The 16056-nt window shown below is 37.2% G+C and overlaps 2 protein-coding genes across 6 annotated transcripts in view; one reads left to right on the top strand and one right to left on the bottom strand.

Annotated features, from left to right (window-relative positions):
* The window catches only part of LOC114156967 (myelin-oligodendrocyte glycoprotein-like), a 1059483-nt gene that overhangs the window by 772823 nt on the left and 270604 nt on the right, over positions 1 to 16056 (top strand). The gene's annotated exons all lie outside the window — the stretch shown is intronic.
* The window catches only part of LOC114156928 (gastrula zinc finger protein XlCGF57.1-like), a 25113-nt gene extending 9057 nt beyond the window's left edge, over positions 1 to 16056 (bottom strand). The window contains exons 1-5 of one of the 4 annotated variants that reach the window (XM_028037552.1): positions 15818 to 16056; positions 8773 to 9129; positions 6005 to 6418; positions 5333 to 5500; positions 4834 to 5248 (exon numbers count right to left, since the gene is read on the bottom strand). In XM_028037552.1, the coding sequence (XP_027893353.1) occupies positions 4983 to 5248; positions 5333 to 5500; positions 6005 to 6418; positions 8773 to 9129; positions 15818 to 15986 (1374 nt within the window). In that variant the 5' untranslated portion in view covers positions 15987 to 16056 and the 3' untranslated portion in view covers positions 4834 to 4982. Of the gene's footprint in view, positions 1 to 4833; positions 5501 to 6004; positions 6419 to 8772; positions 9130 to 15817 lie in introns of those variants that run through there. The other 3 variants (XM_028037553.1, XM_028037551.1, XM_028037550.1) reach the window with 3 other exon arrangements.

The following is a 16056-nucleotide window of genomic DNA, read 5'->3' as shown; positions in this document are numbered from 1 at the left end:
GCCCTCCACAGGTTGCCCTCCACAGGTTGCCCTCCGCAGGTTGCCCTCCACAGGTTGCTCTCCACAGGTTGCTCTCCACAGGTTGCTCTCCACAGGTTGCCCTTCCCCACCAGTTTCTAGATGCAGTCAAGGTTTTTTAATGGGATCCGTTTTAGTGGCCTTAGCATCTCGTCTCTGCTTTTTGCAGATGTGATGAGGTCCTATTGGCTTCATCAGCTGTGGGCAAATAAACTTTGTCGTAGGCCTAACAAGGCGAATGCCTGAACTGGAAAAGGAGGGGCCCTTGCTGTTGCTGTTGAGCCATGTTGCATTGCTTGATAGCTAGTTGTTGCCAGGAATAAACCCAGTCCTGTTTTTTTCTTTGCAAAAGTTGTTCTCACTGTTGCTTTTGATATATTTTAAAGAAATGTTTATTGTCACAATAGAAGGAGCAAAGAGTCGGGGAGGAGACAACAGACCAGAGGCCAGCAGCAGGACCATGATGTAGGATCTTCTCTTACCTGAGAATAATTTGCTTAAGACAAGCAAATTATTACAGACACACAATTACTTATCTTAGAGATACGTAATAATTTGTTTATTATCTTAGAGAAAATTTATTTATCTCTAAGATAATAAGCAAATTATTACTTATTACATATAATAATAAGCAAATTATTACTTATCTTAGAGATACATAATAAATTGCATATTAATAATAATTATCTTAATTTATAAGATAATTATTACTTATCTTAGAGATACGTAATAATTTGTTTATTATCTTAGAGATAATTCACTTATCTCTAATATAAGCAAATTATAACTTATCTTAAATATCAGTGATAATTTGCTTATGCCCTAATTTCCACACGACTCACACAAACACAACCCTAATGCGCTTCATGTAAGTGGAGCACAAAATCAACAAAATGCTTATGAGCCACACAAATACAGGCCACAAGCACACAAATGTGGACACGTTGTGTGTCTGACCCACACAAACACAAACACGCACATTGCAACACAGGCACACACATATATTCCTACATAGCTTATTTCTTACAAATGAAGTAAATCATAAAAATAGTAAAATAAACCCCAGCTAGTAGATATAAACGCTCCTCTTGCCGGTGCTCAGATTCTGTGTCTGTGACACCCAGAGGAGGTGAAATGATCCCATATGCCCCATTTATATTTTATTTGTAAATATTTCTGACAAACTGTTGTTGCACCAATTATTACAGTAGTTTAATTTTTAGCTTCACCGCACAGTCACATTTAGATATAGAAAAATCCATATTGGAATATTGGAATATTCCAATGTTAGCTATTGGAACAGTTAGCAGGCCATGACGCCAACACTGTCTTTAGAAGACTGCCTGATACTGGATATTACGACATTTAATTTCTATTTACATTGAACTGAATTGGTGATTTGCTGATGCATATTGGAGCATTAAATATTTGACCAATTCTGACATGTAGCAAGTGGTTACTGGACATTTTTGTTGTTCACACGTTGATTGATATGATTCCTTTGGAGCTGAACACAGTTCCCCGCCTGCTGCTGTTTACTCAGGATGATTTGCGTTCTCGGATCCTTTCTCAGGAATCATAAATGTTTATGCAGGAAATTACAACACCGTCTCTGTCCTGAATTTCAAATATAGAGGCAGAGGCGAAGGATGAGACAAAGTCAGTTTTGCTTCGTTCTTTTCATATTTTTTTCAGTCACTTAAGGAACCGCAAAACTAATTTTGTGGTAAAATTCTGCAGAATTCATGTGGTTTGTTTCTAAGTCAGATCAGGATAAAAAATTCAAGCTTATGATTTTTTACTAAGTGTCCAGATGAAAAGCTAACTGGGACTTAATGGCCAACATGGTGGAATACTTCAATAGAGGCTAAAAAGACGTTAGATAAACTGAATGCAGTTGACATAAACTTCAACTCCATGATGATCAAAACATTTGTTTTTGTTTTTTTTACTGATAATAAAAGAGTTAAAAAACATTTTATTGTGATGTGATCTTCTATAAAGATCTTATTAGAAATAATTTCTTTACTTGATGTAGAAAAATCATATGATTGTTAGAGAATAAATTCTCAGAAGGATGCCGGAACGCCTTCTCTAACACGTAATTTCTCCTTTTCATGGAGCCTAAACTGTATGAACGGACATTATTTAGTTTATGTACAACTAAATGCATTTTTTAAAAAACGCATTTAAAAACAAAATTTTAGGATTTTTTTTTTTTTTAGGATTTATTCATTTAGATTAAGAAACTTTTAAGAAAGTTTTAAGAAACTTTCTTAAAAAATCCTAAAATTAAGAAATTTTAGGATTTTTAGGATTGCAATACTTAAATCACACAATGTAATTTTACTTGTCTTTTAACAGAACACAATAACATAACATAGAGTTTATTATTAACATCACCAGCTTACCTGTAAATCAAAATATCTCTACTAGGAGTACAGCTACACAGCGCTCATAAACATCAGTGTTAGCGACCGTTATCTCTTCTTCTTCTTCTTGATGAAATTTATTGGCGGTTGACAAAAAACGTTGGGTGAGCATTACCGCCACCAACTGGTAAAGAGTGTGGACCACATGACAACACAAACAAACAAAAAAAACTATATCCTATTATATAACTTACTTTGTTTCAAAAAAATCAAATATAGCCTGATATCCTCTGCTTCCCGAGTCCTTTTGCAATAAATCAACAATATCAAATTTCATTTTCATATTACTAAGGTTTCTTATTAACTTGTTTCTCTGAAACAGATCATTCCTGCAACTTAAAATAACATGCTCCAATGTCTCATCTTCCCTGCAGTCACATTTCCCTGTCTGATGTTTCCCTATCAAAAATAGTGATCTATTTAGACCAGTGTGTCCAATCCTAAGTCGTGATGAGAAGAACCATGTTGGAATGTATATTGTAACTTTTTACTTTGTAAAATAGTCTAATGTTATTATATCAGGTTATAGTCTTTCAGGTTGAAACTCAGTTGCAAAGTTAAACACTGAATTATTATACATGTTTTAGAGTTTTAGAATTCACTTTAAAAGCTGATTTTTCTCATAATCTGTATTACTAACACATCACATGAAATAACACATAGATGGATGTGTGAATGACTTTATTTCTGTTGAAAGATGATTTTACATTTACAAGCAATGAAAACATGACATTTAAATTACAACATAACATCAAACCACTAGAAAAACATATATAATACAGAAATATATACAGAAACCAAGTCAACCACTAGACCAGAACCATGCTTCTGGTTTAGTGTATGTCGTAGAGTTTTCTGAGACACCTCTACATCCAATGTATATAATAGTGTATATGTAGATTCAAATCCAGGAAACATTATTGCTGAAGCAAAATTTGTCTGTGACTACACCAGTGCATACAGGAACAACTAACAGTAATCATGAAACTAAAACAAAGTACAAGTACAACAAAAAATAAACACACAAGGACTACAAAAGTTTAAATCTAAAACTAAAAATGTTCCAATGCATTGTTCCTTTAAAACGTTACAAATACACAGTACATTATTTCAAAAACACTTGAAGATTAAAAGTTCCCTTAAAATAAAATAAAAAAGTTTCATGGAAAGATAAAACTACTTGATACTTGAGGTTCAAATGATGCCGTTCTCATATGAACATTTAAACTTAATTTCTTGAGTGAAACTTTTTCCACAGGTCACACATAAGAAAGGCTCCTCACTTGTGAATCAGCATGTGACGATTCAAACTAAATTTGCTGGAGGTTGGTAGATAAGTATAAGTAAGTTTCCTCTGGTCCAATTCCTTTTCTGGGCTGGACGAACAGGAGTCTAAAAAGTAATTGCTAACGTAGTTTTCTGGATTCTAAGTTTGTTCTAATCCCTGTTCTGGGTTGTTAGATAAGCATAAGTATTCTCTGGACTTTCTAAGTATGCTCTAAATTTGTAAAAGTAATGAGTACTCCTCAGTTTCTAAGTAATAATAAAAACTTAATGTTCCTGTTCTGAATGAATTTTTTCTGGACTCTAAGTTTGTTCTAATTCATTTTCTGGTTGCAGTAATAGGAGTCCATCTGCACAATAATCTAAAAATTAATCTAAGAAGTATAATATTGGTCTACATAGCGAGTACTGTACAGTTTGTAAAAAAAATAAGCTAAAGAGTGACCAATAAACTAGAGTCTCTTGATTTCAAGTTTGTTCTAATTCCTTTTCTGGGTTAAAAGTGAGAACTCCACAGTGTCTAACAGGCAATAATCTAAAAAGTAACTGATAAGTAGGATGAAAAGACAACATTAGGAAGAATATGGCACATATGGCAAGACAAAAAATAAAAGCTGGCAAAGACATCGAGGTCAGGGAGTGTGTGTCTGTAACTATGATGTGTTTGCAGATTAGCCCATGTCTCTCACAGCCTGTTCTCCAAATAAGTGTCTGATAAAGGTGGAATAATCAAGAGCGAATCCTTGAGAGTTCAGCCATAAGATTCCCCGGGTGACTTCAGGAGGGTGAGGAGATGGGAAGGAGACGTTTGTTTACATAAACAAGAACATTTCACTGCTTTCATTTCTAAAGTATTTTACATCCAGTCATACACAGAAACTTCAAATAAAAGCTAAACTCAATTATTCTACATGGTACAGAACTCCATGAAAACTGAAATGCACAGAAATTAATCCTGTCTGAATGTGTTCCCCTCTTTAACTTCAGTATCTAATGGGATACTGATGGGGATCTTAAGTACAAATACGACTGAGAATTAAAACAAAAAACTGGATTAAGGAAAACAAGCTGCTAGGCAAAAGTAGACCTCAGGTTTATCTTGGTCAGACAGTGAAAGACACAATCACAGTGAATCACTAGCAGCCTGCAAGAATCTGTTGACTTTAATATGTTCAACTTGCTGTTTACATCACCTGACCAGATTTTCCATAAGATTAGATGCCAAATTGGATCGGATCTGTTTTGGACCTATGGATTCTCATCAGAGTGAGTCTTCATGTGACGAGATAAATAACTTCTCTTACTGTAACTTTTTCCACAGCTCCCACAAGAGAAAGGCTTCTCACCTGTGTGAATTCTCATGTGATGAGTTAAAGTCCCTCGTTCACTGTAAGTCTTTCCACAGGTCTCACATGAGAAGGGCTTCTCACCTGTGTGAATTCTCATGTGAACATTTAAATTACATTTTTGAGAGAAACGTTTTCCACACGACCCACAAGAGAAAGGCTTCTCACCTGTGTGAATTCTCATGTGATGAGTTAAAGTCCCTTTTTCACTGTAACTCTTTCCACAGATCCCACAAGAGAAAGGCTTATCACCTGTGTGAACTTTCATATGAGCATTTAAATGAGTTTTTAGGGAGAAACCTCTTCCACAAGACCCACAAGAGAAAGGCCTCTCACCATTGTGAATTTTCATATGAACATTTAAATAATCTTTGCAAGAGAAACTTCTTCCACAAGACCCACAATAGAAAGGCTTCTCACCTGTGTGAATTCTCATGTGAATATTTAAATGAGTTTTTAGGGAGAAACCTCTTCCACAAGACCCACAAGAGAAAGGCTTCTCATCTCTGTGAGTTATCATGTGGACATTTAGAGCGTCCTTTCGAGAGAAACTCTTTCCACAGGATCCACAAGAGAAAGGCTTCTCACCTGTGTGAATTCTCATGTGATAAGTTAAAGTCCCTCGATCACTGTAAGTCTTTCCACAGGTCTCACATGAGAAGGGCTTCTCACCTGTGTGAATTCTCATGTGAACATTTAAATTACCTTTTTGACAGAAACGTTTTCCACACGACCCACAAGAGAAAGGCTTCTCACCTGTGTGAATTCTCATGTGCCGAGTTAAAGGCCCTCTTTCACTGTAACTCTTTCCACAGGTCCCACATGAGAAGGGCTTCTCACCTGTGTGAATTCTCATGTGAACATTTAAATTACCTTTTTGACAGAAACGTTGTCCACACGACCCACAGGAGAAAGGCTTCTCACCTGTGTGAATTTTCATGTGCCGAGTTAAAGTCCTTCTTTCACTGTAACTCTTTCCACAGGTCCCACAAGAAAAAGGCCGCTCATCTTTGTGAATTCTTATGTGTCTCAGCAAGATATCTTTTTGAGAAAAGGTTTCATCACAAATTTTACAAGAATATAATTTTTGCCCTGCGTGAGCTTTCTTGTGCTTTTTTTGTTTTGCAGTGTCAGTTCTGCCTTTCTGCTCTTTGGTTTTCTCATATTTCTCCTTTTGTTTTTGTTCTTCCTTTCTCTTTTTTACTGGGTGTTCAGAATTGATTCCTTCCTGATTCTGGTTCTGAGTTTCTGCAGAGCCATGAGAGATGAGTTGGTTCCTCTGTGGTTCTGTTTCATTGAGAACCTCCTCCTCTTTACACACACAACATTGTGGGAGATCTGGACAAAAAGACAAAACAAAAGCCTTTAAATGTCAATCAAACAAGGAATCCTTCACTTTAATCTCTTGATGCATCAAAACAGGATTTTCTTGGGTTATTCTAAAATTATAATCTTACAAGAATTAATATTAACTCAACAAATGAGGTTCTTCTGACCAGAATGTAATTAGATGCGAGTCAAAATATGATATTATGGACCTCCAGGTGAGCAAACAAGATGGTGATAGCTTAACTTAGTGGCTTCCTGACAAATATTACAAAAAGTTTTCTTTCTCTATGTAGCTACACGATATACTGTATATGACATTAAAGAGTGACATAAAATGCCTAACGCAAAACACTAAATGGTTTTTTAATCTCAACCATTGATATTGTCAGACATTGCTCCACTCACACACTCAACACAAACTTTCAAAAGCACGACTAAATCTCAGCCTTTACTTTCCTGCGATTCGCAGCAGAATTGGTAACAGTGGGGTGATTGTTGTTGTAGCAAAGCTACGCAAGCCCTAAATGAAGTATTTTGGCTTGACTGATGAACAGTGAGGTTTATTGAACGTAAACCTTGAGTTTCACCATAAAAGCTGTATGCACAATCACACAAACAAAAAGACAGTGAAAGCTACAAAAACACGCTCTTACAACCAAACGTATCAACTAAAAATAACGTTCACTACTAAAAATATTACAACAAATAAATTGGGGTTATTTCCACTCCTGCCAAAATTATAACTAATTGGTTTACACAAGAACAGAGATAATTTTAACAAAATAAGCCATGTAGACATTACCTTAAAAACCTTCTAACAACAGAATAAAAACATGTCATGACTGTTCAGGTTATTTACAGTCAGGGTTTCACTATATCCATGACTTCATAAAATCCTTAATGAAGTACCACTGAGTGACTGAAGGCATTCGGCGCACTGCTAACAGTCCTTAAACAGTCCAAGCCACATTGTGTGAAGGGAGGAGACGCTTCAAACGCTGTGCAGGTAGGTCACTCATTCTCATCCCTCTGGAGCTCTGCGAAGCCTGCGACCGATGACACACTGGCAGATAAATGAAGCAACAGTTCTGCTTATCTCAGGGATTCAATGACCAACCCATCTGATTTTCCTTATGGTGAATCCTTTTCCTTGGTGCTTTACTTTGTCGTGGTTTTGAGATATGAAGAGTTTGCTTCGTTAATATTCCTTTGGGATCACATCTGGGTGCTTGAAGGAGTCCTTGAAAGATGGAAGTCGTCCTCCCACCTTGAGGAGACCGTCCATATCCATGACAACATCTAGTTAATGCAGTTTGTTGTGATGTGGTAGCCGGTTGCCTTTGGGTGTGGTAAGTACAATGTTCACCCTGCATTCCTTTGTCGTGTACTTCTTCCACATCTTCAATTATATCATTCTTGTGTGCCACATAGTCCTTATTGTAACTTTCTTAATTGTTAAACCTTTGCTTTGAGTGTTTCAATGCGATTTCTGCAGGCCTTTTATTATCTGATGAGTCTGACGTTTGTTTAAATGGAAGAGCCTTCTCACTGTGTCTTTGTTTGTTTTTCTGTACGTTTATCCAGAAAAATGTGATCCTTTTGTGGGATTCTTTCATCCTTTACCTTTCCATCCTTAACACTGATCATATCCATTAGTGCTACAGAAGACCGTTCCTTTACCATAACTCTGTGGCACAGACTTGTTTCAGTTTCGTTTGACTCTGATGTGAAGCTACCAACAATGCTCCACCCTAGATCCATCTGTATAGCAAATGGCTCATTGTCCTTTCCCAGTAGAACCTTTTTTGGAGCTAAAGCTCTGGCACAATTAAATCCAATAAGTAATTCAGCATTGCAACTCAGGAGAGGAGGTAACTTATCCTCTATGTAGCTACAGGATATACAGTATATCACATTAAAGAATGACATAAAATGCCTAACACAAAACACTAACTGGTTTTTTAATCTCAACCATTGATATTGTCAGACATTGCTCCACTCACACACTCAACACAAACTTTCAGCCTTTACTTTCCTGCGATTCGCAGCACAATTGGTAACAGTGGGGTGATTGTTGTTAACATGTAGAAATTAATGGCAAAATGATCCTATGTTATGTTGCTGATTTAAGAAAAGCAGGGTTTCACAAGAGAAAGCCTTTTCACCTGTGTGAATCTTCATGTGATAAATTAAACTATTCTTTTGACTGAAACTTTTTCCACAGGTTGAAAATGTTAACGACTTCTTGTGTGAAGTCAAGCAAACATTTAGAGAGAAGGTTTTATCACAAACTTTACAAGAATATAATTGTTGGACTCTGTGAGCTTTCATGTGCCTTTTTTAGTTTGAACAATCAGTTTTACCTTTCTGGCATCTTTTGTTGTGTTTCTGTTCTTCATCTCTCTTTTCTCCTGAGTCCTCAGAATTGCTTCCTTCTTGATCCTGGTTCTCATCCTCAGCAGAGCCATGAGAGATGAGTTGGTTCCTCTGTGGTTCTGTTTCATTGTGGATTCTTTGCACATTAAGAGGATTCACCAAAATGTCATCAGTCTCTTGTTTCAGCACAAGCTGCTCTTCATCCTGACTGATGCAGAGTTGCTTCTCTTCCTCTTTGAACTCTTGATGTTCTGGTTCTTCTTTACCTGAAGTGGGCTTCCTCTCCTGGTTGCTGAATTCATTGAGAACCTCCTCCTCTTTACACACCCAGCACTGTGGGAGATCTGCACAGAAACACAAAACAAAAGCTTTTAAATGTGAGTAAAAGAAGGAAGTATTGATTTTAATCACTTAACGCCTTTTCAAGTTATTCAAAGACAAAAATTACAAATTTATAAGTATGAAAATTAATTTAAGCAATTTAGTCCTTCTGACGGGAATGGATATAGAAATCAATGCTATGGATCTGCAGGTGAGAAAGCAAGATGGCGACAGCTTAACCTAGTGGCTCCCCAACAAAAATATTCCAAACAGCAGCTTGATTTAATCAAGCTTAATACCATAGAGTCTTAAACGTAGTTCTATACTGAAAACATTTAATACATAGAACAGTTTGTTTTCCAATGCACATTAAAAAATAAATAAGAGTTTCTTGTTTTTATTCCAGTCGTCATTTCATAATCTTCTTTATCACTGAAACGACAAAAATTTAAGTTGTAAACAACTTCGAAAAGCCCTTGTACTTCAGCAACGCTCTGGCGAATGTCGCTTCACCATTCCAATCCTACCAATGAGCGAAGCTCTGATCAGGTTTCTGTTGTCGATTCCAATACCAATCACGCATGAGGGCCGATCATTGCCGATCCACCTGGATTGGCTGTTAGCTTTTTTTGCGCTACGTATAAATGCTACTATGTTATCTGGCAAAATGAAAAAATGATCTGGCAATAACGTCACCGGATTTGGACAAAAAACATGGAAAATACTTGCAGCCCAATACAGCAGCTATTAAGTCAAAAAGACAACTGAAAAACCTGCAATCAGCAAAATAACATTTAACAGTATGGGCCTCAGTAGCCTAAATTATACATATGTCAAATAAATCTCATAACAGTGCCTATATCAAATAATATCAAATAAAAGAAGAAAACATTAATTCAAAGTCAAATGCAGGTTGCATTCAATAAACATCCCTAAGTTGCTAAATCAAAACTTTCTGAGAGCAGGTCCAGCTGATTAATGCTGGTTCTGGTTGGTTGTTTCTGACCAAGCTGAGTAATTCTGCAGAACACAGGAGGAGGCACAGGAGCTTTTTATTCAGAGATTATCTGTCTCATGTTAGGACAGCAAACTTCTTAATACATATGTAAAAAGTAGTTTTTTAAGCTGCAGCTTTAAGCAGACGTTCAATGTGAGAGTTTAATGTCTGGTGGAGGTCGAACGGCGATACGTCTGCGAAATATCAGTAGAGCATAGCGGTGGTTCAACAGCGAGAGCAGAACTCAGCGTCTTCCACTGCTGGTCCAATGATTTTAGTTATTTTTTGTGTTATTTGTTTAGTCTCTGACCATCATGCTCATCCGGCTGAGTGTTGGTAGTTGTGTGATGCTTTACCTGCTGCCTGATCGCTCTGGATGTCTTTTTTTTCCTGCAGTGAGCCTTGATAACTCACCAAACCCACTCTGTGTTTGATTTTTGCATGTCATATTAAATCGTGTTGATGCATTTTGACGTCGTTCACCTTCCAGGTATTTTTCCGTCACTACATGCAAACTTCCCCTTTCACTCTCAGAGCATTAAAGTTCCACACAACATCACTTAGGATTTGTTGCCGCATGTTTTCGCAGTGTGAAGGAAAGAGGAGATCAGCTGCACAGAGGGTCTCTGCAGGCTGCCAAGTGAGATACAGGTGATCAGCAACAAAAACAGTGATCAGCGATCACATACTTTTTCACGTTAATCGGCTGATCGACAGCCACTGATAAGCGGAATTGCAATAAGCAATTGAGAATGACTCTTTGTTATGTTCAGTCAGTCTCAGTTTAGCTCCGTGGAGAATATTCAATATTTGTCAGGAACCTAACGTTCAAGTTAAAGCCACTTCCTGTTTGGTGGCACAGGAACAATTAAGACTTCCTGTAGAAATTTACACTTTAAATTATTACGTATTATTATACAGTGGTTGAAGTGGGTGATGTCAGGACAGTCAGAATAAGTTCTGCTAGGCGATGAATTGTCCCAGAAATTATTGCGGTAAACGATAATATTGTTGTTTTGAGACCAATTTCAAAAGTAACATAATGTTAATAATAATGTAAGAACACATGTTGCAACAAATAAAAAAAAGTTAAGTGTTGGGTAAATTGTATTACTAGTATTATCATATATTCGTTGTATCATGTAGCCTTGTAGTTATATTTAGATAATGTTCACTTATATGCTTTTTTTTCTTTTACTCTTAGTATAAGTAATGTTTCTGTGTGTTGAATAACTTTGATTCCTTCCTGAGGCCTCCCTGGGAGATAGAGGTGACAGCTGCTCCCAGCAGTTTGTTGCCCTGCAGGACTTCCTGGGAGATAGAAGTGACAACTACTCCGGCAGAGTTTATTTGCCCTGCAATAAACTCTGCTCTCCTTTGTTCTTTAGAGAGCTATAAAGCCATCGCCTTGAAGATATACAACGTGCCCTGCTTAAATGCCTGAAACAACAATATTCTAGTGTTTAGGTAACCTGTGTCTGGATAGTGATTGTCATTTAGCGCTGCAACTATGTGATGAATTGTTTCCCCGCCCTTTGAGAGTTGCAGCGCCCAATGTGAGAGGGATCCTAAAAGCAATAAAAGAGAGGAGCGGGCAGATGTTGTTGTTGCGCAACACTCCCCCCCCCCTCCTTTCTCTACTCTCTCACTCTCGTACTTCCTCTTCTGAGAGGGGAGATGTGCTACCAGCTCTCCTTCTAACAGGTTAATTGAGTTTCCTAAATCTGCTGGGATTTACCCTGTCCAGAACTGAAGTAAACTCTGTTTAAGCTGGTTTCGAGAAACGATTCGCCTGGTTTCTGACGGCCTACATCCAGGTGTCCCAACCTTCTTCCCCCTGTGAATTAGCCAGACTGAGCAGCCTGCAGCCAACTAGTTTCACAGAACACACCTGTTAACGGTCGCTCGTTCTCTATTTTACAACTTGCATTTGTTATTGAACCAGGTAGGTTTTAGTGACTCGGGCGAGTCCCAAGGATGATGTTTTAAATATGGGCTACCAGCAACCTAAAAACATTTTCCACCTCTTCCTCTCCAGAATCAAACATCACAGCTATTTTACAACCATCAAAGAACTTTAAGGTGACTCATTAACTGAATGTCCACAACATCTTTAGATTTTCTTTATGCCAAATATTTTATTAGTAAGGCATTTTTGCAAGGGTCAGTACAGCTTAATTCAGTAGCAGAAATAATCAAATAAGTAAAATCAATCATCTAGTCTATCTTTCCCTACCGCTGACACTGAGAACTAAAAAAGGGAACCTTTGAGAGAGACGGACGGAGTTTGGCGTTTCGAACCCCAGACCTGGCCTGATGATGAAGAAGGTGCTGCAGCAGGAGCAGGAAGTTGATCGGTGAAGGCAGGGATCTCTGTAGGTCTGATGAGCTTCTTCTCCGCATGGATGGTGAGGTCACACAGGACTTGGTGCTGGCCGGAAGAAAGGCACCAGTTCTTCTTCTTTGTCTTTATCTTTGTCTTTGGGGTCTGAACCCAGCTGATGAGAGAAGTGCGATTTGAAGCCACAGGTTGTGGGCCTGACGGGTTGGTCCCCATGTGCAGGACAGTCTTCGGCTCTGTGGCTCCGGCTCTTCTTCAGCTGCAGAGTTCTTTGTCCATCTAGATCTTGGCTCGAAGCTGCCCGGAGGATCCAACGAAAGGTTCCTCTTTTGCACCCACCTTTTATAGGGTTTAACCACCTTTTGGTGCGTTTGCATTGGCTAGCACTGATGCTGTGCTTGTTTCATTGGCTGTCTGCTTAGACAGATGATCTCATATCCGTCACTGTCTTAAGAGACATCATGTCATGATGTCTGTGCTAATGTCTCAGGGTTGCTCAACCTCCTATGTCCATATAAGGTGCTGATCATCTCTGCTCTCCTGTTAGTTCCCCTTTTTCCCTTCCTGTCACCTTTCACCTACCATCTACCTCCAACATATCAGTGATGTTTAATTGCAGTTTTATAACCTTTTACACCATTTCAAGTTCAATGTCAAAATCACATTTATATCACATTTATTTTCTTTAGCTTCTCTGATTTAGCATTCATTTATAATTTTATAACCATTACTTATTAATTATTCTTATTATAATCTTAATGTGAGTTATTACAGATGTTTTCTGAAAAGAAACCAAGAATAATCCATGATTCTAATTATTTTATACCAAAGTTACAGTTACTTGTTTTTCTTGTAAGTGTTCCCACAAATGTAAGTGTAAGTATTATTACAAGTAAACCAATATTAATATAAGTATTTTACTTTGAATCTTATCCAATTACTAATAATGTTTAGATTTCATTCTTTAAAACTTTCATGCTTTAAACTAAGAAGTAGTCTCAGCTATTTTTATAAATCTGCAGGCTGGAAACTTACTTCCTCTTTTTCCAGGAAACCTGCTTTTCCTGTTTCATGACTCTCTCTGACTGACTATGATTTCTTATGATTAGATAGAAAAAAGTAGAATTAAAGCAAAGTTTGCATGAGACAAAAACAACACACACAACTAGATTTATTTTATTGACACTTAAGTCTACTGTTGGGCCTTGATGTCACTTGAGTGATTCATTTTAAAGATAACTTTATTTATTATTACTGTTAAACTTAAATCTCCAGCATGGGGAAGCGGGATGAGCTCGGATTTTCTTGACAATATTTTCAGGCTAGTATCCTAGCTTTCCTATACTGCTTTGCAATTCACTGAAATGTCTGTTTCACAAAAACAAATGCCTATCCTTTCTGCATGTTCTAAATATGCATTTTATATTTTGATTTTATTTTTCATTTGATCTGGAAATGAATTTTTTTTTTCCATTTTAGTTTTTTTTTCTCTTTTTAAGTTTAGTTGGAGTAAGGTATTTCATGATTATGGATTGTTGTTGTGATGTGGTTTAGATTGATTTATTTGATTAGATATAAGTTTTCTATTAAGCTTGGGGTTTTTGTTTTGACGTTGATTTTTGTTTGTTTTTCCTTTTAAATGTTTTTTTTTATTGTTAATTTCTTTCTCCTCCTTAATTAGCTTTTGTGTTACATTTTCATTTTCTTTATTATTGTTTCCTGGGTTTTTATGTCTTCAATCATTGGTATGATACCTCCACACTTTTCCTGGACAGAACATATAGAGGACCGCCTCCCTGGCAAGGAGGGGCTGCAAGATAACTTTTCCTACCAAACACAGTCATATTGTTATAGGGTTGAACAGGTGAATGCCGGTAGGTTTTTCGTATCTTGTGTATATGTGTTTTGTTGTTTTTGTTACATCTTCCAGGATAGTGTTGTGTTATGTCTTATGACTGAGGAGGGAAATGTGTGTTGATTAATATTAAATATGATCATATTTATTTAGAATCAAAAGGGGGGAAATGTGATGGAAAAATTACATTAAGGTCACATCTGCTAGTCATGTTATATGAATTATTGTGAACTTTCACCAAAAGAACTATTTGGGTTACATGTAGAAGGTTGGAAGTTGTTTTCTACAGCTGCATCAGAACCAGACTGTCTCACCTCTTGTTGTTAAATCTTTATCCTTGGTATAAAACTCATGTGTTTCTCTGCCTGACAGAGCTTTTCATCCAGACCTGCTTCATTACTGACTGTCCTACAAGCTCTCTGTATTGTGCACAAAATATGAATAAACCTGACTGAGTGATTTCACCCGAACAGTGCTTGGAAATAGTATTTTTTCCACAACAGTAATCTATTAATAAAGTTTGACTGACCTATTTGACTATTTTGATGACATTCCCTTTAGCGCAGCTCCATCTAATGGATGCATAACGTAACTCCAGCCTCTACTGTAGCGTCTATTCTATGCGCCTTATAACGCGGTGCAACTTATATATGAAAAAAGTTTTAAAATAGGCCATTCATTGAAGGTGCGCCTTATAATGTGGTGCGCCTTATAGTGCGGAAAATACGGTAATTATGCTTTATAATAATTGTACAAAATAAAGGTAAATGCTTCACGGATTTCGCCTATCATGGGTTCTTTTGGGAACACAACCCCCGAGAAAAACGAGGGTTCACTGTATAGGTACATGTTTAAATAAAATGAAGATTGTTGAACGACTGACATGTCTCTGAAATTCAGAGCAAAAACTTTGTATTTATTTTCAGAAAATGAGAAAAGGTCAAAATAATTTAAAAATGCAGTACTTTCAGACCTTGAATAAAGCAAAGAGAACTAGTTCATATTCATTTAGAAACAACAAAACAAATGTTTTAACTCAGGAAGAGTTCAGAAACCAATATTTGGGGGAATAACCAGGAGGTTTTCAATGGGGTTTAGTGCAGTGGTCTCTTCATTTTTTCCAGACCTGTATGTAGTTGTTAACGGTTTTAGTTGGACAAAACTATTTAATTTCTTATGTGAATGTATGTAAATAAGCAGTGAAGTTTAGAAAAATGCACCAACAAATAACTTCTCTTGGTCCTTAGCACTGCTGGGGGCTAAGGACCCCTAGAGGTCAGATCCTAGAATCGCCCCTGGGTTTAAATATTCTGCTATTAGAGCAGAATACTCCAGTCCAGGTTTGAAAAGTCTGGGTGTTGTAGTTTTTAAACTAGAGTCGATTAAAGGTGCGGAAGGAAAAAATAGGTGGAATCGCCCTTTAGCCATTTCCCGAATCGGAAGCTTGAATTGGAAACCAACTTCAGCTTCGTCTTTCTTAAACCTGATTAATCAGTAAAACATGAAGGTGTTTCGTACCTATCCGGTGTAAGATGATCCTCGGTATCCGGGTAAAATCCATCAGTCTGCGCTGATCCTCCATCTCTTCCTCCATCTTAACGTTGATTTCTTTAAACTCTGTGAATGTTTCTCCAGCAGGAGTTACCTGCTCGTTGATAAACTCTCTCTGAGGCGGAACTGAAGACATTTTCACTGAAAACACGGAAATATTTACCGAAAACACCAAACCTGTTTCAAAACTACTTTCTAAGAGGAGC

This window comes from Xiphophorus couchianus, chromosome 14 (assembly GCF_001444195.1).
Source record: "Xiphophorus couchianus chromosome 14, X_couchianus-1.0, whole genome shotgun sequence".
In the NCBI taxonomy this organism is placed as follows: Eukaryota; Metazoa; Chordata; class Actinopteri; order Cyprinodontiformes; family Poeciliidae; genus Xiphophorus; species Xiphophorus couchianus.
Note: the sequence above shows the minus strand (reverse complement) of the source record. Positions and strands in the feature narration are given on the sequence as shown.